Raw genomic sequence first — 25,007 nt, forward strand, 5'->3', positions numbered from 1 at the left:
GATAAACATGATGGAACAACTTATGTGCCAGAATGATATGGCGTTGTTTGAAATCTGCATACAATGAGCCCTACAAGGTAAACCACATATGTTACCATGTAGTCAGTCTTTAGTGATTTGGTAAAACACCAATTATGGAAGTAGGAAACATTTACGAACGCCCGAAGTGTTTGGTCGTTGTTATAAATTAAACCAATGTATCAAACCTTATAGGCGTGTTATAACAATATATGTTTTGTGAAAATCAGTTTTCAGTCTTATAAATCGGAACCACGTCTGATGATCGCCAGCTTGGATTAACCAACTTGGCATATAAACAAAATCATCCCCACTGTAAAACCAGTTTGTCCCGTGCATATGAGATTCAACGTCTATCGTTACGCATGCAATAAAGAAAACAAACACTAATTCGAGGTAATACATGTTTAATAAAATTCGCTAAGGGCAAAACATTCTCCATAAATAACAATATTTCTTAAAGTGAGTGACAACAGTGAATGAGGTAGTTCAAAACGATTGATACAAAATGAATCATGGGAAACCCAACATACACGATTATTTCAGCGAAAGCACGTGATTGTATGTGGAACAGATAGCAGAGCTTAGTGTAAAGTAAAACCAGTATTATTGCAATGGACGAGGTATTTAGAAATTCACAGAGGTATAGGCAACTGTTACCACAGTGAATAAACGTGTATATAAAATATTCTATCTCTGGCACTTAAATGCAACACGGTAGTTTATTCACTGTGGAACAAGTTTTATTACACACAGTAGACATCACAAGAAGTTATGTATCACATTTTCTTCATAAAAAGAAATGTTTTTACGTACAAAAAACGAAGAGAAACAATACAAAGACCATAACCACACATCAATATTATTATAACGGACATGGCTTTTGTCACACTTCTCTCTTGCTAATTTGCATATTTAAAAAAAAGGGATAATGAAATCGTGAATGTTGGGTTTCAGGAACAGTGTATGTGATTAATATAAAATCATGTTACATGTACAACCATTTGAGAGTTCTCCATTCGTTCTAGCATATCCTCCAATGGACAGGAAATGACGTATGCATGGTTTGAAAGAGCAGACGCGCAAATCACTTTCGCACCATTATTTACAAAACCTAACTAACCATTTCACAACTTTCAATACAGAAAAAACAAAACAAACAATGGAAACAAAAGCGAGAATACCTTCAACCACATTTAGATGCGTTTGGTTCTTATTCAGTTTTGAAGTTTCAGAACCAACTGTCGTACATTGCTAAGAGCACCTCCGAAGCTAACATGGACAACGAAATTCAGACGTTTTGTCACATGGGACATTTGAAAATGGCAAAAGAAAATAATTGACCCGTTTTTGCGAAAATAGAATTATATATATATATATTTATATATATTAACGAACAAGCACACACCAAACACAAAATAAATCTAGTATTCTATCAATGTGTAATACACTCTCACTCAGACACTAAAATAAAATTAAAAGATCGTTAAAGGCGCTTATTCAGAGTTTTTGCAAAGAGGTATTTAAATTCGTAGGCAAAAATATGAAATGAATTTAGCAAAGTATTAGCGAATATCGACGAAATTATTTTTCAATTGTTATCTTTTTATTAATGATGTTTTACAGAACTCGCAATCGCAGGTGAACAGTTATTGTTCAGTTTACTGCCCACCCATAGCCCTTGTATTGATTATAAAACATACAAAAATATATTCCCTATACGTACGTATTAAAATCGGAGTGAGACAGACAATTAAAAGTTATAAATAACATCCATTAACTAACATAATTATTCTGACGCTTTGGGCTGTTCCACAAATGAAAATGGTCACTGGATGAGGGGGTTTACGTTTTAAAACCCACCACCCTGTTCGTCGTCATCATTATCAAACACCTACAAAATATATTTGAAATAGCACCCTGTATGTAAAACAAAGTAATGAAATATACACGTAGATTACCCACTACACCTCACCCCCCAAAGTATAGATATCAATAGAAATCCTGCCAGTCTCCAGCATACATACATTTCTATGAAAACTCTACCATGCATATCGAAGGTATTCAGCAGACTCAGCAGGAATAAAGGCATCAGGCAACCTTTTTGTCTCCCACCCATACCATATCCTGCCACGGAACCACCCACTAGCGAAGTCAGACGCTGGATCCGTGGTAGGCGTGCCTGAACCTTTTTGGATAGGGGCACGTAAATAGAGTTTCCATTCCACCCATACCATTGTCTCCCACCCATACCATACCATGACAAGTCAGATTTCTGGAACAGCCCCTTAGGGCAAGTGCATGCGCTCGTTTTCAAATCTATATGTACATGTATATACAAGACAAATGAATAAATACATGTTTTCGTATGGTCGATAGATACATAAGCGTATTACTCAAGTAAATCATAATATAAAAAAACCAATATAATCTTTAATAAACAGAAATATCAATGAAGTTTGTGAACAGGTGTAAATGTCAGTCAATACCTGCAGTCACCGCGCATGCGCATGTTGAACATAGATTAAAAAGCCTCTTATTTGCGTAGCTACAAGTACTGTGAAATAACAAGCTAATGAAAAACGATATTGCGGTTAACTGAATGATTTAGTGAAACACAATAGCTGATAATCGAAATTAGAATAAAAATACAGTGTACAGTTGTAATTCAGCGTATATAAATATTTGAAATGTAGACGGAGATAAAAAGAAATATTGAAAACTATAAATATTTAAATATCCAAATATTTAATGCGTTTTCACATCATAAACATCCAAGATCGCCACTTTTTTTCTAGAGAAAAATTTTATTTTTGAAATTAACTGATACAAGAAACATCTGATATTATTCTTCTCCTACGTGACGGTCAAGGTCAGTTACTGACGTGATAATAATAATAATAAAACCTGTTGTAGGACCTAAAACACGCCCTTCGTGCAGACACGTTCTAAAAGACGGACCGCGGACGATTGACGCAGACACGGTTTTTATACACTACACTGAAACGTAACTGTTTGGAAAAGCCGTCCTTGAAGAAGATATGTAACCCCTTTAATGTGAACGTCTCTGCGTCAATATGCTACACGCTGGCCGGGATACAGCAGATAGCACAGCGCACATCGTAACCATTGACGTTGAAAACTACCAGGACATTCACAAACAAAACGTAAACTACTTCTCGGCGATAATCACATGTGCAATGTGGAAAATGTTAATACACGGCATCTCTGGGAAGGGGCATGTCTTAGGCAAACAGGTATGAACAGGTAAACAGGTAAACAGGTATTTTTCTTCTTCTTCGCCGCTAAACGACCGCTTTACACTCGCGGGAAATAAACAGAATGGCCTTGAATGACATTTGTTTTTCTTACGTGTGTACATTTGTTTTTTGAACGATATTCAATAACGCAAATTTCATCACAAACGGAAATCAATTCCTCCGAGTTGTGTACTGACATGGGAACATCCCTGTGGTTTACACAATGGAAATGGTACGTCATTGCCTGGCTGGTTATTATGTTTATCACCGTATTGTCCATGAATACACGACATCTTAGCTTGTTAGCAGCTTGGAACAGAATGATGTGATATAGAATTGCGTGATATATTCAGAGTTGTTTGCCACAATACGGTGGTACACGAATACACAACCTTTTGGGTTATTTATTTCCCAGTCGACAGTTCAGGTTATCCGCCACTAACTAAACGAAAACGTGGTACTTCGGGCTTGTTGGTCGCGGTATTATACACGAAATAGCTATATTAAAAGTTGCTTGCGGTTACGTATACGAATTAACAAAATATTTGACGGTTTGTTATACTGAACACGGACATTTTACACTAGATGTAAGCCATGACATGCACGGGAAAGTTTACATGGAGTGTGTGGCTTTATATTGGGCTTTTCCACACACAATCATACATAGCAACTTCTGTGTTAGTGACAAACATGGCGACGTCCATCACGGATGTATTTATGTAATTCATTTTTTTACGCAATATTTAGCTTGATGTGTGTATGGTAGTCGACTGGATCAGAGTGCAAAAGTACCTTTACGAAATGCGGTTTCGAATACAAAGAGGTCGTCGGCAGTACACATCAAAAGGGAGAAACGGTCAGAAGTAATGAAAACTTGCGTATTATATTTTATATTATACATTTTTTAGGGATGACGAATGTGATGCGAGGATGAATAATGTTGATATTCAACAATGATAAAATAAGTAACTTCAAATAACTTGCAATAATAGGCTAAGCTATGTTCAACGCACCCATAAAATATACAGACATAATTATTTATAGCTTTTTGTAAAGGTGTAGTATAATTTACAAAAATAACCTTATGAAATATATCGCACCTTTTCTTCGTTTGTAATCATTTATGAATATTAATTTACGTATGTTGATAAGTTCACAAACACGATGACATATATTTAATGAAGTGTAGAATAATAAAATATGATTTCTGGGTTTGCTATTGTAACCGTATTCAGTGAGTGAAAACCAGTTCAAGGCCCGTGCTTATAAATGTCAAAGTCTGCATTCATATTTCATCTTGAACTTCTAAACTCGAAATCTATACAGGTTGCTTACAGTTTATATCTACACTTGGATCTAGTTACGAATAGCTTCGTTCTATTTTCAACTAAAGTTTAAGCGATTTCATGCGAGAGGAAACCAGCCGTCTCTGCATAGGTCATTACCACCGATTAACAACAAGCTAATGAACAGTTCATCCAACGACTTTGATATATATGTCGTGAACAAGCAACAATCTCTTCCCCTCCCCCCAGAATAACTAAATTGGACCTTTTTTAATTGGCAAAAACTGGCATTTCACTAACCACGAATGTAAGTAAAGTTCTATTATGTTCTGTTCTCTTTTTCTAACAATGAATCCAAACTCTATTTTTATAAGCACGTGGACCTGAAGTGTCTCGTACAGACCTATTTTCTACCAGTCAGTGAGCGTAGTTTGTGGTAAAATGGTATGATCCGCATTACGGAATGTTTCCAGTTATCTTTGGTGAACGACACAGAGATAAACTAGATATATAAATATATTAACGAGGTATTATCAATTCTTATGAGGGAACCCGTAGTCTTGGTATTAAGGCATTTGCTTTTTTCCATTAATCGTTATATAACAAACAATACAAAGTACATAATCATCTGATATTACATATGTACAAAACTATGGTAAACATTTCTTAATCTAACTGTAAATCATTAGTCATTTCACAATACAATGTACATAGATTTATGTATAAAGTATCATCGATATCTGGTTTTGTGGCGGTTAATATTTAAAAGACATTTCTCAGAAAACCAATAAAATATCATCAAATTAAATAACGAAAATGAAGTAAGCAGTTATGTTGTTAAAAACATACTGTATAGAACTCAAATATCACTCAACTATATATTAACGAATTTCTTTAGCAGTGACGAAACGTACGTCCATGTTAACGTTCGCTTGTACACAAGTCGGCTTTAATTAACGGTTGATCGGTCGGTAAATAAGCGTATGAACACACAAATCCCACGCCATCTACTACACAAAACGTAACATTTAAAACACGTTTTAACAAGAACACAAAAAATAGGACAAAGCAATGATAACCATCAATGTCGTACAAACTCCCTGAGATAGTAGCAGACACAAAAACATTTTGCTATAAATAATATACAGGTCAGCAGGTGTGAAAAATGTAGTAATAAAAAAAAATATCTGTCTCACTCCGATCCCGTAATACCCAGCCATACGCCAACCACACGACAGACGTGGTGACCGTCAGGCAACACCAAGTATTCTTTGAGAGCAACAATAACGCGAAAAGAAGAAACGAGAATAGGATTCGTACAAATAAAACAGACCATTCCATTATGGTAGGAGGTGTTGTAAGCCTCCCCCACCCACAGTGTATAGACCATGGGGACAAAAACTAACCCGTCCATTTTGCATATATGTATTATATATTAAGGACCCTGTCTATGAAGGCCACTCAAAGGAGTCACAAAATGTGATTTTAATTAGTAGGTGATTTTAATATCGAGGTATCCAAGTGTAGACAGAGCAGTTAGTAACTGCAAGGTAACAAGTGGTTATCCACTTAGTGTTATAAACACGTCTAAATGAGTGTACATCGAGCAAGTATCTGTTTCCAGTACTTCAAAGCAATATCCACTAAACGTCAATATCACTGTTAAAAAACGTTTCTAAAAATTAATCTACGAAATTGAATTTGTTTTTTTAATGCTGCAGTCGAGTTTATCAATACTGAAGTTATGTTTGTATCTTGTATTTTCAATTAATTCTGCTATAGCAGTCGTTTTATTGGGACGCTATAAATACCGGTAATGTAATAGTGACACTGCAGCTTTACGGATTCATTATAGAAAATGAATCTTGTTTAAGTCTGTAGCATGGACCCAAATGTAGAATTAATATAGCTCGGCTTAACATATTATTATTCGTATCCAAACATTTTACAAGTTGACAAGCCAGGGAGGTGAATTTATACCATCCTATTGCCAGACACAATGGGCATTACGCTTGAACTTTTGACGGCTAGCACTAAATATTCGGTAGCACTGAAATGTAAATACTATGCACCAATGTAATAAAACAAAAGGACTACACACAACTGGTTTTTTGTTTAAAAATAAACAGTAATAACTAGCACATCATTTGCAACTCAACAGTTCATAAATATATACACAATTAATGCAGTTAACTTCTACACAAAACATGACTAACCGACTAAGTGCATTCGTTAAACTCTCGAGTGTTTTCGCAATCATAATATATTCCGTATGCAAATGAACATACATTCAACCAATAAACGTTAGTTGTCGAAAGTCATATTTCATCTAGGATGCAATTGAAAAAAAAAAAAAATCATGCTCTTTATACATTTACAAAAAAAAAATGTCTTGATTTTTTTTTTTTACTGTACTTTTTCGTTAGATTTGTGGATTTAAAAAAAAAAATCAGTTGACACTAGAGTTTTATACGAAATACGGAATACATCGAGAGTTTCCGAATGCGACCGTTACAGACACGAGTTCATAAAGTACTTAAAACTGGCCTACGTTCCGTCAGCCATTTTAAGCTAACGTTTGCAAACTATGTTGATTGATTCCCGAAATGCTCATTCGGCTTAATGTATATTGTAGGAAAAAAGTCTATCAAACGTTAGCAACAAACGGTTGACTGAACTTACCCCTGTTCTGCGTGCAGTAATTTAAGCAGCTACTAACACGTGACCCATGTTCTCAAGGTCAAATCATATTCTCTTTTTTTGTAATGGGTGTGTTACGACACCATTTCATTTGTGTTACCCGAAACACGATTAGAAACATAACACTGAATTATTTGTGTTTCTAGCAAAATATGAGGCTTTTTTTTTTAAATTGTACAAATATAAAACGATCAAGCACGATGCTATAGCTTGCTATAGTTAACAGCGAGGGTAAATTGCGTAAAATGTTCAACACCGCGGTTATGCTCGGAGGCGTTTGAATAAATAATAGCTGAGAAAAGAAACATCCACGTATTACACACACACACACACACACACCACACACCACGCATCAGTGAATGGGGCCGCAATACAAACATGATGATTCATCAACAGCGGCAATTCAATGGACGCAAGGACCACAGAAATGAAGTTATGAAGAGGAAAAATGATAAGCACTTCATGTACCCTAGGAAAGTATTAGGACGTCTGCAAAGAATAGAAATGAAATCAGTTTCTTTAATACCTAGCAGACGTAGTTAAAAGGCAGACGTAGTTTAAAGGTAGACGTAGTTTATAGGTGTGTGTCCTGTAACAAAAGGTTGGTATGCCTTTAACCAATACTTGTTTAAAGTATTTTGAAAATACGCAAAACATCAATTTAAATAACAAGAGTATCATTTAATTGCCTATAGTACTCCTCTTAATGGTACGGATTAATCAGGAACAGTTTTTTAACAAACAGGAAAATCCCAGTTGTATAACTATAAGCCGAAAGTCAAAAACGGAAGCGAAATGAATCCTTTCAAAAACAAGGTATTTAAAGGCTTTACACTTTACAATACTCTGAAGTCGGTCCTAAAAAAAAGGATGACCTAAAAGGAAATAAAAAAAGATCCGTATTTTATGAAGCTTTACATGAAGTGTTTGCCAGAGTACTGAGAACTCATTCAGACCACACGCATGCGATTATTCTCTGATAAGAACCTGTATGTACTGTTATCCCTGAGTCTTTATCAGATGCAATGAGACGAAATGCCTAACTTCCATTATGAAGTATAAACTGATCGACAGAAGTGACACACACTGAGTGGGATAGAGAGTGGGAGAGAGAGAGAGAGTGAGGGTGAGATATAAAAAAAAATAACAGAAAGAGCGAGAAGTTCGGGGCACGCATGTCGCACCCGCGAGATCGTAGTGATTTGAGCATATTTACAGTCGTGGTCACATAAATGTCACGTGACTGACACCCGTATTGGCTTTTCGCACCGCAGAAAATGGACATTTACTAACATACATACAACAATGACATGATCAGGAAACAAATAACGACTGCGTGCCTTTAAATGTTGTCATTGATGCCACATACCATTGCTGTGTACACAACCATATACCTACCCATTGCATGGGCTGGCGTTAGTAGGTGTGAAGATCTGTGGCGACATTTAGAGGCACTGCGTTAAACATTCGGGTTGAAAGATATTCTCCTAAGAATATTCGCAATAAACAAATTGATGAACTGTAATTGTAGATAGCAAACTAATGAGCAATAAAATCCTTGAATGTTTTTATGACTTTAAACAGATTGTGAATTCGACAATCTGAGTTAATCAAAATTATATTTCCCCCATGTCCAATTCATTATCAATACCTGGTAAAAATATTAGTTTAAATACGATATTTTTTTAATGTCCTTAAAATGCCATTTATATAAACTGTTATTTCCAGTGTAACTGAAGTCAAACGGTATTTTTAATGACGTAAGATAATTGTAATTCTAAGGAGAATATCTTCAACAAATTATATAGTCTTCCATCTCCAGAATTTAAATAACCGTACCACACCATACTAACCTATTTGTATTACTAAACATTACACAATCTCACTGCACATCGTATTTCACAAAAACCTGTTCCAAGCAACACAACATAAATTACATTTTAAATTGCAGTATCCTCAAAATATGATCCGACATTTTTCTATTAGCCTATGCTTAGGTTAAAGGTTAAAGTACATGGATTTAAGCGGCTATGGAACCTTGATCCCAGTCCTGATGGCAGTACAATTATAAGGGGGGGGGGGGGGGGGGGGGGTCCTACAAGTCTTTACAACCAATATCTCTAAGAGTTAAAACTGCAGAAAATCAGCAGTTTCGACTGTACGTGGTTTTATTTTTGACTTCCTTTTATGTCTAGTCCATTCATGTTGTGGTTATATTGGCAACCAACACGAATTGCATTTGTGAACCAATGGCAATCAAATGAAGAGTCTTGGCTCAATGAACAGTGCACATTCAGCTGGACAGATGTTAGAGTTACTATCCAGGAAAGCATGACTGGACATGCAAATGCTAGACTACTCTGGGCGTTAACGAAATAGTACTGAAAGTCCAGTCCTGTACCAGTTACTCTTAGCCAGTGGGAAAATCCACTTTTAATTCATTTGGCACAGCACTGGACTTATTGTAATTGTGAGGCTCCCCATGTCCGACCCTCATAAAAACTGAGTAACATTATTTCGAGAGATACAGCGTGTTGCTTGGAACAGAAAGTAATAATTCCCTGAGAACGCAACTGTCGTGTACATTTACACAATTATGCATTTACAAACATAACATAAAAAGTGCAGAGGCCACTTGATGACACATTAAAAATATTAAAACAGATTCGTTCAATCTTGTTATCACAGGACTCGGGACAACTTTTAAAAGGCATACCATACCCCACCTAATCAAACTGTCAATACAAAATACATCGTTTTCTTCTATTGGTGCTGGGATATTAAATTATATTTTCATAAATTGTAATAATACTAGGAATAAAACGTAGATATTTTAAACTATTTACCTTCAACAGAAATGTTTTAGATCAGATTTAAAAGCGTTAAAAGCATACACTGAGAAGAAATATAGACGTCAGGATGCTATGCTACGCTTTTAACCGAAACATGGGACAACAAGACGAAACGAATCCTTATCACCTGAGCTAGACCACCAAGCAGCGTGCAGGGTAGTCCGAATATCACCATTTCCCAGAAGGTATTTTGCATAAACGTACAAAATAAAAGAGAAACACAAATATCCAGCCTCACACATTAAAAAAACAAACTAAAATGAAGTAGAATGGATATCAAATTTTGGATGTGGACATGGATGTGGTTGATACACGTACACGTGAGTCCGATTCCCCTCCCTGTTGCCCAGCGTCACAGTAAACACGAGGTCCTAGCTATTGTACAACATACACCTGAGACGTGCCGTTTCACTCTTGAGCGCCGCCACCTCCACCCGTAGCTTGAGGTTCTCTTGCTCCAGCAGCGCCGCCCGGATGGCGATCTCGTCCTCTTTCGCTCTCCGGGCGTCCCGCGACCGCTTAGCCGCCTCGTTGTTCTTCCTGCGTCTCTCCCAGTACGCCTCGTCCTTCTGCTCGTCCGGCAGAATCTTTGGTCGCTTCCTGCTGCCGCTGGAGTTGAGCAGCGTGCTCGTGCTGGACACCAGGGTGGTCGTGCCGCTCGTGTACGGAAGAGAGGTGATCCGCGACGAGGGCGAGTTCGGGTTGTGGTACGAGGTACTGTTGTTTAACTGAGTTTCGCTGTAACTACCGCTGCTGCTGCTGCCGTTGCTGCTGTTTCTCACGGGACTGGAGACATTGGAATTGACGCTGGCCACGCTCTGCTGCTTGGCGCCGCCCGACAGTCGCTTCTCGTGCTCCTTGAGAGCCTGGATTTGATGTTTGTACATGTTCATGATCTCCTCCGAATTCACATTTAACCCGTGCATCATAGACTCTGACTGGGACACGGGCACGTAGCCCGGCATACCGTAATATCCCATGGGCATCGTCAATGTACTTTTGGGGTAAGCCTTAAACGGACGGGTGTTTTTACTCGCTTGTGCGCGTCTCTGATGTTCGATAAAAGCTGCCATTGCAGGGAACCCAGTGAGCATATTTCCATTGGAAACCATCCCCGAATTCATGTCGGGGAATACACCCATGGCTGCCAGGGCAGAGTTTGGGATGCGCGAGACAGGAGTTTTGGGTTCCATGATCGAGTCATCTTTGTCCAAAAGAGAGGATTCGTTGATTTTGTTATTGTTTGAGAAGTGCTCGTTGGAACTGTCATGACTTTGATGGGGACTGTTTGAAGAGGGTCTCGAATCGTCAGTAAAACTTTCAGACAGTGATTCAATACTTTTTCGTTTGAAGGAAAAGTCCAACGGAATATCTTGTGCTTCTGGGGAATGTATCTTCCCGTCGAGTTTCTCGTCGTGCCCCGCCACCCCATTACAGATGACCGTGTGACCGTTGGTCAAGGCAGAACTTGTTTTTTCTTGAGGTGTCTCCTGGTGTATTTCTTCTTTTATTCTTCCATTCTCCTCCATCTCACGATTTATCTCGGCTACCGGCGAATGGCCATCCAATTCCTCAGCAGTGCGGCTCCAGCTGTACGGCACCTTAAAAAGACTGAAAAAGAAAACATAACAATGTTAGCTCATTCTGAAAGACATTAAAACACTCATAATACAATATGAAATCTGAACGATAAAACTGTTGACCGTGATTAAGACTGTATCTCTGCACAATACAGAGTCGAATGGATATTTTGAACACAGTTGTTGAATCTCTATCGTTTATTGGGCAGCCACTCCCGAATAGATCCTTTAGTGAACAATACATCCTCTGAGACTTCGCAAAAAATACATTTAAGTAACCCGTTTCCTTCTTGTGCCCTAAAGTTTGCGTAGACAAAACATTGGTAACACAAAATTAGTTTTACATGAGCAAGACGCGAACGAAACTATCATTCTGGAAATTTTGAGAGGCTTGAAAAACCACAAATCTGATGCATCTTACACAGAGATGCTCACTTAAATAAGGTCCATTCTGTATTTGAGACACTTAGGCGCACAAGGGTAAATAATCCAGATCGGAATCGACTCCAATATTGCCGCTCAGAAGACCCATTGGATTGTTGGCCTGTCCCAACCAGGACTGAGCGATTGGCATACCGGCATCAATAGGACGTGGTGTGTTCTATTCTGTCTGTGAAGACAAGCATGTAAAATATTCCTTGCTGCTAATGAAAAATACACAGTCTGTAATTACGGAGACAGATGGTTTATTATTAGCAGTCTAATGTCCTCTCCTCTTTAGGTCCAAAGGGTTCAATATCAGCACGCAAGTTTATTTCATACACATAAGATAAAAAAACCAAAAACACAATCAAAACGATAATTCATCTAATTAACTCCGTGGTTCTGTATGGTGTGTTATGCTTCCATGGGAAATGCAATTAAAACTTCGTTCTACCTTTTGTAATCAAGTAACACTGTTGTGTATTATGCAAACAGTATATCGTGTACAGTCACGGTTTTCGAACCGCTAGCGAGTACGACATTCTGATTATTGTAACCAACCACCGACAGACCTTCATGTCGTGTATGTTACCCCGTGTATTTTACAGGTGTGTCTTGATGCGCCAGTGAGTACGACAATCAGACTATTGTAACCAACCACCAACAGAACTTCAGGTGTGTCTTGATGCGTAACGTGAACGTGGGTCGTTTTGATACACAGTTTTAAACCCACGAGCGACACACGGTTTCTAACCTCTGCCTCGTACATCTAATGAATTTTACGCTTGAATTCGTAAAACAAATTAAATCGATTACCTGTGATGTTCCATTCATTTTTTAAATGTTGTAATCCGTTTATCATTCATCCTTGACTAGCTTGAGTCACCTCTACCACCTTATTGATATATGTTTTATGGTTAGGATTGTACAACATATCAATAAGGGGAGGGCTAAAGGTTGCGCAATTTTGTTCTCTATTTTGGAGCAACGGTGTTTCTTTTAGGGTAATTGTTTTTGTGTTGTGGTGGTGGTGGTGGTTGCGTGTGTGTGTGTGTGTGTGTATGTGTATGTGTGGTGGTAGTGGTGTGTGTATGTGTGTGTGTATGGAAGGGGGGTGGGGGTAATCGATGACACGCCTCAGTTTGAGAGTTACCGCACCGATTCGCATCACAGGTGTATATAATGATGTTGTTTACCACCCGCCAAGGTTACGTTCGTCATGCTAATCGTCCATTCAGTTTGTGGATAGAATCATGAAATATTAATGAAAATGACACGTGGTTTCGCTACAGTTGGTAAGCAAAAACAGTTTAAAAATCAATATGAAAAGCATCCAAGCGAATATGAAAAGAAGAAATGACTCAACACAGTCATTGACAAGAGAAAAAAGGTCGAGTTCTATTGTAAATAATTAAAATAGACTACTGCAATGTACTAGCTTTTGTATAGCAAATACCAGGTGAATATGATTTTAGGCCATGAACTTACCTAGTTTCTGACGCAGAAATACACTGAAGGATGGGGGATACTAAATGAATAGAAACACATCATGAGCATTGTGCCACAAGGCATACAAGCAGTTTACTATTTAAAACATGTAGCCCACGTGTATACTTTGAGACAGTTTGCACTGTCACATGTCGTTCACGAAATTAAAGTCTGAACTTAGATTGTTTTGTTTAACGACACCACTAGATCAAACTGATTAATTCATCCTCGGCTACCGAATGCCAAACATGGGTAATTCAGGTACACTGTGTTGGAGATAACCCACTACGTCTTTCTGTTAGGAGTAATGGATCTTTTATATGCACTTTTTACAGACAAGGCAGCACATACCACGTTCTTTGATATACCAGTCATAAACACTGGCTGTCACAGGGTAAAAACACAATCAAATAATGGGCCCTCTAAGAGGGTTCGATCCTACCTGTTTAAAAGATGTTGAGTAGTTCAAGTGATGAAATTAACCAGCTTGCTTCCAAATATTTTGTCTCACAGCTCATTAAGAAATGTAAAATTCTACATGTACATAAAACTAAGTTTAAGAGATATTCTTCGGTTCAATATATATTCTATAATATTGGCAATACAAACTACACCATATCTTTGTTTACACAATAGTACAAACAGAACTAGTGAATAAAAATTAATGAATGATTGAATGACCGATTGATTGATTGATTGAATGAATGAATGAATGAATGAATGAATAAATGGAATGGATCAATGAATGAAAGAAAGAAAATATGAATGAATAAAGGAATGTTTAAGATACCCTACCACAAAGAAACCTATCGGCCACTAGACGTCGTATCTGAACCTGATTGAAGAATTAATCGTACAGACGTGTTGTATCATACCGTTATCTATTAGCCCTGGGTGCACGTCATATGACAACATAATAACCTTCAGCTGACAACACTTATCCCGTCAGCGTGTGAGTCGCATTGTTGTCTCGAGTATTAGCTTCAATATGTCACCTTCGACTGCTCAGATAACGAGGGTCTTCAAGTACCTGACAAGCATAGCGATGACTCGCCCAAACAACAGCGAAACGTCCTTAACTAGCCCTGTGTACTTCTGAACGCACACAGTTATCGTAATCGGAATATATATATATATATATATATATATATATATATATATATATATATATATATATATATATACACACACACACACACATGTATATGCACAAGGCAGAGTAAAATGTATGTGTTTATCAAGTTCATTGACTGTTTTGGGTGTACGTCATATGACTATGTAATGACCATCAGCAGATCTCATCGTAAAACAAAACACAAATGAGGGGAGTGATTAATTGCTGGAGTATGAGAAGCTATTTAAGACATACCATATTGAGAATTGATATTTAATCCTTTTGTAGTACAAGTTCATTGACTGCTTTAGGCGTACGTCATAGTTAAGATACACCATATGGAGCATTCATATAATCATTGTGTAGTACAAGTTCTCGACTACTTAGGGTGTACGTCATATCACAATATAATGACCATCAGCAGACCTCATCGTAAATATATGTTTAGGGGAGTGATTAATTGCACCCTAAATTAGTTTATGGAGAGCAATTTAAGATATACCATATTGAGCATTGATATTTAATCATTTTGTAGTATATTTTAAAAATATTGTAACTAGAAATTACTCTCCTTGAATTGAAATAAGTCCTTATTGCTTATTGCTCCAGGCTGCGAGTCGCACTGTAGTCTTGAATAAACATAATAAACACCGAAAACGAATTAAAACGTTTTGGTCTTGTCAGTATTCAAACTATGTTTTTGTTTGCTATAACCCAACCCTCTCTGTCCCCCGTCTCTCAGACCGGCCTCGGTGGCGTCGTGGCAGGCCATCGGTCTACAGGCTGGTAGGTACTGGGTTCGGATCCCAGTCGATGCATGGGATTTTTAATCGAGATACCGACTCCAAACCCTGAGTGAGTGCTCCGCAAGGCTCAATGGGTAGGTGTAAACCACTTGCACCGACCAGTGATCCATAACTGGTTCAACAAAGGCCATGGTTTGTGCTATCCTGCCTGTGGGAAGCGCAAATAAAAGATCCCTTGCTGCCTGTCGTAAAAAGAGTAGCCTATGTGGCGACAGCGGGTTTCCTCTAAAAACAGTGTCAGAATGACCATATGTTTGAAGTCCAATAGCCGATGATAAGATAAAAAATCAATGTGCTCTAGCGGCGTCGTTAAATAAAACAAACTTTTCTTTTTTTACCGTCTCTCAGAACGGTCTATGTTGTATTTATAAACATCTTAATCAGGATTTAGTCCGTAAGATGCTTAGAAATGTGGCAAGTGATGATCATAAAAAGTTCAAGCTTTAAAAATACTCACACACGTATTATGTCGGATTTTATATCTTGATTACCACAAAATTCGCCAAGTTAAAGACTGTGGCCAGTTGTTTGAATATTAATTAGCTTAACCAGTCATTAACAAAAAAATTCAAAATTGAAAACAATGTTGAAACATGATTTAAAACAACTAAAGATACCTGTACATTCTAGTAATCAAATTTAAAGTGGTTTTTTTTTAATCTGTTCAAAATATAATTTATAGGAAAACAAGTAGATTAACACAGGGTTAATTTAACTACGTTTTGAACAACTTGGCTTAGGATTATTAACTAATGTCAGTATTGTATCGTTTTACGATATTATAATGTATAATGTGTTTCTCTGTCAACAAAGAGTGAGTGTGCAGTTCTGCCGACGCCCTGAGATCAGATTAAATGGTGTTGGTTTGATAACAGGTATTTGGGTTAGGGCCAAACAGTGCAGTGTTTGTATCAATTATCTAACAGTGTCATGGTAGTCCTTGCCATGTCTCTATCCACTGAATATTCAGTCATACCTATCCATGATTCAACTTCTTACTTCGCCAGTTGCAGGATCCGGGCCCACAACGTAACGGGTAATTGGTAAGGAAAGTCAGTATGATATACTAAACACGTAATGGGTTACGCTAAGTCAATAATGTATTTATAACAGATAACTGTTTACGAGACAGTCCATGTGATAATGCGGTTTACAAAGATACTAAGTACGTGAAACTTGTTTGTCAAGTACGTCATTCAGAATTGTTGCAACACAGATATACATAATAATAACTTAATCGCATTAGACCTAATGACCCTTGAGCACATAATATATATATATATATATATATATATATATATATATATATATATATATATATATATATATATTAAGATAGATAGATAGCTGGATAGATATATATAGATATACATACATACATACATACATACATAACTACATGAGCAGGATTAAATCAGTCTTGTGCTGAATTTGTCGGTTTAAAGAATTATCAGTACATCAACCACCAAAATGTTTATCTTATTATTTATGAGTTTAATAATTTTGGCACAAACTTATTTTTCGTGTTCAAACTTATATATATATATATAAATATGACAATTGCTTTTTTTTATTTAACTAACATTGTACATTCGCAACAAAAGTTTTGATCTTATCCGCATGCCAGCCTATCACGTAACAGGAACACCGGTCATGTAACACAAAGACACCAGATACGACCTCCCGTGACACGTACTGCTATTAAATCTATCCGGGTTTTAAACTATTAGTTTTAAATATCGGTCACCCGTGCAGCCAATGTTAGACGCGTCTCTATTGGCTGAAATACCATTTCTCCCATGTCGTTACATAAACAGACCCGAAAACGACTGGTATCACGTCAACACTGCGAACCGCCACACCTAACCTTTTTATTAAATGTACGTCTTTATAGCCACAAAGGCTGTGTTATTAATGAAGTATTTATCCAACTGTCGGTCGTTTATTGTATCACGAGACGACTAATAAGAGAACAAGCACGAGATAATAGAAATAGTATACGTTATATCATAAGGCCATTCACGACCCATTTTCCGACCGTAGTGTTTATTTATTCACCAAATAGATTAATAATCTCCACAAAACAGATAGGAACCCGACACGTCATATACGTAAGACTTGACAACAAGTTTAAATCTGGTGGTGTTGTGTTTCTTCCTATACACGTAGATAATTGCAGGCTAACCAACGGGCAAAATGTTACCGTGGAACCAAGGGAATCACTGATGTAAATACATATAGTAATTTCACTAAATATTTGGCAAGGCATGGTAGGCCAAACACTTTTGGGGCATTTTCATCATTTTCGGGGCACTTGTATTTCATTAAAAATAGACAAAAATTAATGAAATAAACATTAATGTAATTTATGTGTTTGCTTTAAGAAATGAATGGCAAAAGATATAAAAGGCATATTTTATTAATTAATAATACCTTTTTTGGTGTTTTATAAAGGCAATTTTAGAATTAATTACTGAAAAAGGCTTCTTTAATCTCAGGGCAGCATGGTGCTGATTAAGGCAAGATGGCACTAGACTACTGAGGCATGGTGCCGCACCATGCTAAAACAAGCTAGGGAAAACACTAACATATGCTGTCAATCCGAGGACATTAAATTAATGTACAATAGAATAATATGCATAGCATCTTAGCTGAATAATATCCATGGCAATGGCACGGGTGGGAGTACACAGAAAATAAATATCAAGGAAGGAAGGAAATGTTTTATAATGACTCGTGATTGACATATACCAAAATAAGTATTGCAGACCATTGCAGACCTTGCTGTGATAACACGTTGAGGGCAGTGATGAACTGCTTCACTCACTTAGATTATGAGAAGCCATTTAAGATATTACCATATCGATACCTAATGAATTTACACGTTAAGGAGATATAAAATTACTCTCTTTGAACCAGTCTCAAGGAGGTGATGAGGAGAGGGAGTGATAGGGTCTGGTTTTGGTTTACCAGTGACTAGAGACGCAAATCTTAATTTAAATGTGAAAGGTTATAGTCGGAATATTATTCTAAATGGATTGGGGGGAGGGTGTCAGCGTCAGAAACTAATCTTTCTTTCTCCCCATCTGTACCGGGTACGAAACTGTATTAGTGAAACAATGATAACCAACAAACATTGCGTGTACTACTGTTAACCTAACTGTATGCATGCAGATGGGTCACCAAGTGAAATGTCCATACCATGTTCTAACAAGTAAATAACATTGCGTGTACTACTGTTAACCTTATTGTATGCATGCAGATGGGTCACAAAGGTAAATGTCCATACCATTACATCCTCCAACATGTAGATAACATTGCGTGTATTATTGTTAACCTAATTGTATACATGCAGATGGGTCACCTAGTGAAATGTCCATACCATTACCATCCCCCAACAAGTAGATAACATTGCGTGTATTATTGTTAACCTAATTGTATACATGCAGGTGGGTCACCAAGTGAAATGTCCATACCATTACCATCCTCCAACATGTTGATAACATTGCGTGTATTATTGTTAACCTAACTGTATACATGCAGGTGGGTCACCAAGTGAAATGTCCATATTATTTCCATCCTCCAACAAGTAGATAACATTGCGTGTATTATTGTTAACCTAATTGTATACATGCAGATGGGTCACCAAGTGAAATGTCCATACCATTACCATCCCCCAACAAGTAGATAACATTGCGTGTATTATTGTTAACCTAATTGTATACATGCAGATGGGTCACCAAGTGAAATGTCAATACCATTACCATCCCCCAACAAGTAGATAACATTGCGTGTATTATTGTTAACCTAATTGTATACATGCAGGTGGGTCACCAAGTGAAATGTCCATACCATTACCATCCTCCAACATGTTGATAACATTGCGTGTATTATTGTTAACCTAACTGTATACATGCAGGTGGGTCACCAAGTGAAATGTCCATATTATTTCCATCCTCCAACAAGTAGATAACATTGCGTGTATTATTGTTAACCTAATTGTATACATGCAGATGGGTCACCAAGTGAAATGTCCATACCATTACCATCCCCCAACAAGTAGATAACATTGCGTGTATTATTGTTAACCTAATTGTATACATGCAGATGGGTCACCAAGTGAAATGTCAATACCATTACCATCCCCCAACAAGTAGATAACATTGCGTGTATTATTGTTAACCTAATTGTATACATGCAGATGGGTCACCAAGTGAAATGTCCATACCATTACCATCCTCCAACATGTAGATAACATTGCGTGTATTATTGTTAACCTAATTGTATACATGCAGATGGGTCACCAAGTGAAATGTCCATACCATTACCATCCTCCAACATGTAGATAACATTGCGTGTATTATTGTTAACCTAATTGTATACATGCAGATGGGTCACCAAGTGAAATGTCCATACCATGCTCTAACAAGTAGAACGTGTCGTTTAAAGCGTAATTGTTTAATGTGGTGAAAGCTGAAAGTGATCGGTGTCACACAGACAGTTAGTTTACTTTGAACAACACCTTCCCTCGGGCAAGCCGTAAACAGATGATTGTAACTTGACACACTCATGAAAATAAACCCGACTTACTTTTTTTTTCAACCCAATTTCTTCAAATACTCCTTCCCTTTTCAAAAATATATTATTTATGCTGAAGTAGCTAGTCGGGTTACAGGAAATTGGATTCATTGTTAGGAGTCGTCGGTCTTTGCCCATCAGATTTGTAAAACAGGCCACACTGCGAGTATTTCACGCAAACCGCGGCGAGGCGGTTACGCAAGTTTAAATCCACGCGAAAAGACAGTCGGTTACGTGGTGAACCGTTATGTTCTAGAATTAAAAGTCTCAAACTTAAAGAGCACAGTTATTTATTCGGATATTAAAAAATTCTGTGTTCCAAGAATGTTCTAGACTCATATATTAATTTTGGAAGGAAGGGAGGAAATATTTTATTTAACGACGCACTCAACATAATTTATTTACCGTCATATGGCTTCAGACATTATGGTTAAGGACCACACAGATATTGAAAGGAAACCCGCTGTCGCCACTTGACGGGCTACTCTGTTCGATTAGCAGCAAGACAGACAGGGTAGTACATACCACGGCATTTAACATACCAGTCGTGGTGCACTGGCTGGAACGAGAAATATTTAACTTTGGATGCTTGATGAGCAGTACATCAATGATATAATCCAGAAGAAAAAGACTACCATTGCAAATCAGTTTGATGCATGTAAGAGTTTGAATGTCAGTGTATTACACCGTTGCACATATTATGTGTTAGGGCTACGTAACTTACACAAATAAAATTCCCGTAAACGAACAATCGCTTAACTAGACTTCCGGTTACCCCCGATTTTTAAATATTGTCACCTGTAAAATATAACAATCTCATTATTTAAAGCGGCAGTCTCGCCTCCCCATCCCTATCCTATATGTTACTAATGCGAAAAGCGAAAGTATGGTGTTACACCGTGTGTTTTCCCCATCAACCAACATCACCGGCTGCCTTGTGTGCAATTCCCCAGTCTCGTAATTTTTAGCACTAAATACAATTCCGTAAACGCTATAGGCCATATATATACATTAATACTCTAGACAACAATTGTGTAACCGCTACAGACCTTATTACATTAATGAAGGTGAATATTTCCCCTAAGACATTTTTCAATATGATGCTTAACGGTAAGGAAAATTGGGAGTTTTTCCCAAATTTCCTGCGCGCATTACGTTCGAGGAACGACCAAAGTGATTCAAATCTATATCTGTACGTGACATCTTGGTTCCATTCCACATTATTTAGCCAATAAATTGATCATTAACAAGTCAACAACAAAACTGTCTGTCTGGCATTGTTATTAATAAAGTTCCATTGATATAAAATACACTCCGGTGATACTAGTGTTCTATACTCCTGAGAATATGGTTAAAACACTTGCTAATCAGGGTTTCTGCCAGAGTGTAAAATGGGTATGGCGCCATACCCAAATTGTTTTGCGGATTTTCTTTTCTTCAGTTGACCTTTTGACAATATTGATGACTTGTCATAACTTTATGATTTTCTTAACCCTAACCCATTTTCTTTCTGGGGGAGGCCCCCAATACCCTGTTGGCTGCGGCAGCATTCAATTTCATATAGCCATACCCACAGATTTCTTTCTAGCAGAAACTCTGCTAACAAGAAAGCATCTACATTTGCCCATGAGGGCTGTATTAAACATGTAACAGAGTATGTTTACAGATGAGCAATCGTTTTACTCTTCCTAATGTGAAGTTTTCCCCCATGATGGGGTGCAAGTTACCGCTCTGCTAAAACAGTTATAGTCAGGAGCGGATCCAGGAAACTATTTTAGGAGGAACTACAAGAAAAGGGCAACCCGATGACATTATTTTAAAGCCTTAAAACGAGATACTTGAATATATTGGGGAGGGGAACGGACCCCTTGATCCCCTGAATGCATCTCTGGTCGACTGCATTACTTGTCTTTTAGTCCAATCTTTAGGAAAGGAATGCAATATTTGTTTAACAACCCTTCTGTACATTTTAAACTATGGCTATTTGGTGTCAAGTATATGGCTATTTTGACACTTCATCTAGAGAAGGACATAGGAAACCCGCAGCCACCACAACATGGGCTACAACTACTAAAAAAAAAACATCAAGGAATCTTTTCTATTTCTAGTCTTCCGATTAATTTGAAAACATCGTTTGGCCGCACAGTAAATTAGAAAATTTGAAGGTTCAACAGTTCAGCTACCAGTTGTTGCAGCCGTAAACAAAATCGATATTTATGGACGCTTTCACCAACTGGAATCGGGCGTGAACGTTGATTGCGTTTAGTAAGAACCATGTCCTATAACAACCGTTGTATTCCGACGAGGTCGGATAGGTTACAACACACAACAGCTGCGTGTAAAGTCGAGACTGGTATCAAGAGTCTAAATAATACTCAATAAAGCGGTGACAAAACGTGTACGGACTGGTTTCGGTGTGGTTTATGTGGTCCTTCCGCTTGAGTGTAACACCCACAATACCAGTAGTATCAGCAAAAACAAGAAACTGAATACAAATACTTGTGTGTACCATCACAGAAGCTGCTATGTCTTCTCCTATTGGTATTATGTTCATAAGGTCATATTTCTATAGCCACGTGTGTTCTGAAGAAACGGTTTAGACAAATGTATTAATACACATATCAACTTGCACACACACAGACACGGGGTAACTTCATTCTGTGAATAGATACTAACAGATTTAATAATAGGTCATCTAAATGCGTCAACTGTGATCTTTGTTTACTAAACTGTTATTCATTATTTGTTTTGTCAAGTAAACGCGCCACTCAACCATAATAATTACGTCCACTTTAAAATATATCTAAAAATAGAGTAAATCGCTGTATGGACAACGCAGGTTAGATAAGGGTGTAGAAATGGCTGTTTATTATTATACGTGTGTCACAAGCCTAAGGGTATACAATACCGTGGTTAGTAATGGTATGGAAATGGGGGTGTGAACGGTGGGAGAAGGAGGAGATGGGGAACAGTGGTTCCCTCAAAAACATTTTCTTGTTTAAAACAAAAAGATAGTAAAGTGATAGACTAAATTTACCTCATTAGTGTTTTGCTGTGTATTGTTAGTCATTAGTATTACCAGCATTGCCCATCCCCATAGGAAAAAAACCACTATCCTTTGATCCTGACATCCAAACAAACAATGATATCCAGTAGTGAGATATGACACAGGAACCTTGTTAATGTTATTAATAAGCGAAAAGGTAAACATTTCCCGGGATGGGGGGGGGGGGGGCATGCCCCCCCCCCCCAGCTACGCCACTGCTTGGAACAAGTCGGGAAATGTATTCATTATTTTCATATCTTGTTTATAAACTAAACACTGAATCCAGCAAACCGGCGTTTAGTTGTAAAATAGTTTCCCACAAATGCACACTTCACGAGGAACGAAATGACTAATATTATACAATTTTAAAATCCAATGAAGTAACTGAAACTGAAAGAGGAAGTTTAGTCACCACATGGTTGATCTCAGTTATTTCCTCTACGTAACACTGCAGTCACTACAATGTTTAAGTTCACACAATTGCAATATTTTAATGTTTATAATATTTACTGAGGTTGGGCATCATTTATTACAATTATAATACAAAAATATTTTCTTTAAGCTGGTCTGGCAGTACTGTGAGTAAAATAGGACTCAAAAACTGATAAACTGATATCTGATGTTATGATGTAGCGAGAAAACAATGTTTAGATTTAACCTTTTTTTTTTAAAGCAGTATAAATCACAAAACATTAAAAACGTAGATTCCTCAAAAGTAAACGATTACAGCTTTCGAATACTTGTGAAAATAGAATAAGAGAAAAAATGTTTAGCAATCCAGATTTTAATAACATTTTTAAAAAATTATATGAATCACAAAACATCATAAACGTAGACTCCTCCAAAAGAAATAATTGAAATTCGTTAATTTCCTACCTTCAAACACTCGACGAAACATATTACTACGTAAAACATGGCCTCTCTTGACCGAATTACGTTACATTTCTGTGTTACACTTGCGCTGAACTTACGCCTGTTCCGTATTACACGCACGTTAACGTTACATCACAGTTCGTATTATATCAGTAGGAAGTACAACACACAGCGTAAAACTCGTTACGGCGTTAGCCCTGCGTAATAAAACGCAATACACAAAGCCAGGCCTCGTTAGAGACGCACCTAGTGAGTAAACACATTACAGCGCCTATCCTTTTTTTTAACAACGGGTTGAGTAAGCGGACAGTCCGGCCCAGGCCGTGGTCGATGAAAACTCGGCAATCAATGCCGATCTTTCACACCGCGATGGGCATGCCACTCATCGTTGTTTACTACAACCATGCAACACGTACTGTTTAGTGTAACAACACACAACACGCACAGCGCGTGCAGGAAAATGTACTATACAGCTAGTACTACACGTGTATACCGACTCGATTGTAAACAATCATAATACATTGCCCCACCACCGCCGAACTGCGTCGTTACCGCCCACTCGTAGTATTACTAACGGTAAACATCCCAGCACACGCAATCGATAGCCGGTTTCTTTTCGTTAACAACAGCGATGAAAATATTCATTGAAATAGAATAAACTTCATTACCTGGTATGCTGTTACTGTTGGCAAGTGGCCTGTGTTGCGTTCCGCTGGCCTCGAAGTAGCGGCCATACAAACTGGTGTAATCCGCTATCACAGGTCCATAATGGCTGGCTCTGTGACCCGAAATGACGCCAGTAAGTGCCATGTATGCAAATGCTTTCCGAATCACGTAATCCAAAATTAGCTAACCAATCATCTCTGGTCTTCTTCGGTGCAAGGCATGTCCAGTTGAAAAGCTTACTGACATCACAGTCCAGTGGTAACCTCTGATTGGCTGGCCGGGCACACAGCTCAAGGTTGCGTAAGGACACGGCAGTT

The 25,007-nt window shown here is 37.7% G+C and overlaps 1 protein-coding gene across 2 annotated transcripts; it reads right to left on the minus strand.

Moving 5' to 3' along the window:
- Positions 1–408: 408 nt before the first annotated feature.
- LOC121371186 (G-box-binding factor 2-like) lies at positions 409–25,007 on the minus strand. 2 transcript variants are annotated; one of them, XM_041496893.1, is made up of 2 exons: positions 24,693–25,007; positions 409–11,727 (listed from the first exon to the last, which is right to left on the minus strand). In XM_041496893.1, the coding sequence occupies exon 2, from the start codon at positions 11,643–11,645 to the stop codon at positions 10,488–10,490; it is 1,158 nt and encodes a 385-aa protein (XP_041352827.1). In that variant the 5' UTR covers positions 11,646–11,727; positions 24,693–25,007; the 3' UTR covers positions 409–10,487. The 2 variants fall into 2 exon arrangements, with proteins under 2 accessions (XP_041352827.1, XP_041352828.1); XM_041496894.1 differs by lacking the exon at positions 24,693–25,007 and adding an exon at positions 12,574–12,777.

Source organism: Gigantopelta aegis, chromosome 4 (genome assembly GCF_016097555.1).
Source record: "Gigantopelta aegis isolate Gae_Host chromosome 4, Gae_host_genome, whole genome shotgun sequence".
Classification (NCBI taxonomy): domain Eukaryota; kingdom Metazoa; phylum Mollusca; class Gastropoda; order Neomphalida; family Peltospiridae; genus Gigantopelta; species Gigantopelta aegis.

Coding starts and splice junctions, on each gene's coding strand:
- LOC121371186 (XM_041496893.1), bottom strand. CDS start 11,645: ATGGAGGAGAATGGAAGAATAAAAGAAGAAATACACCAGGAGACACCT.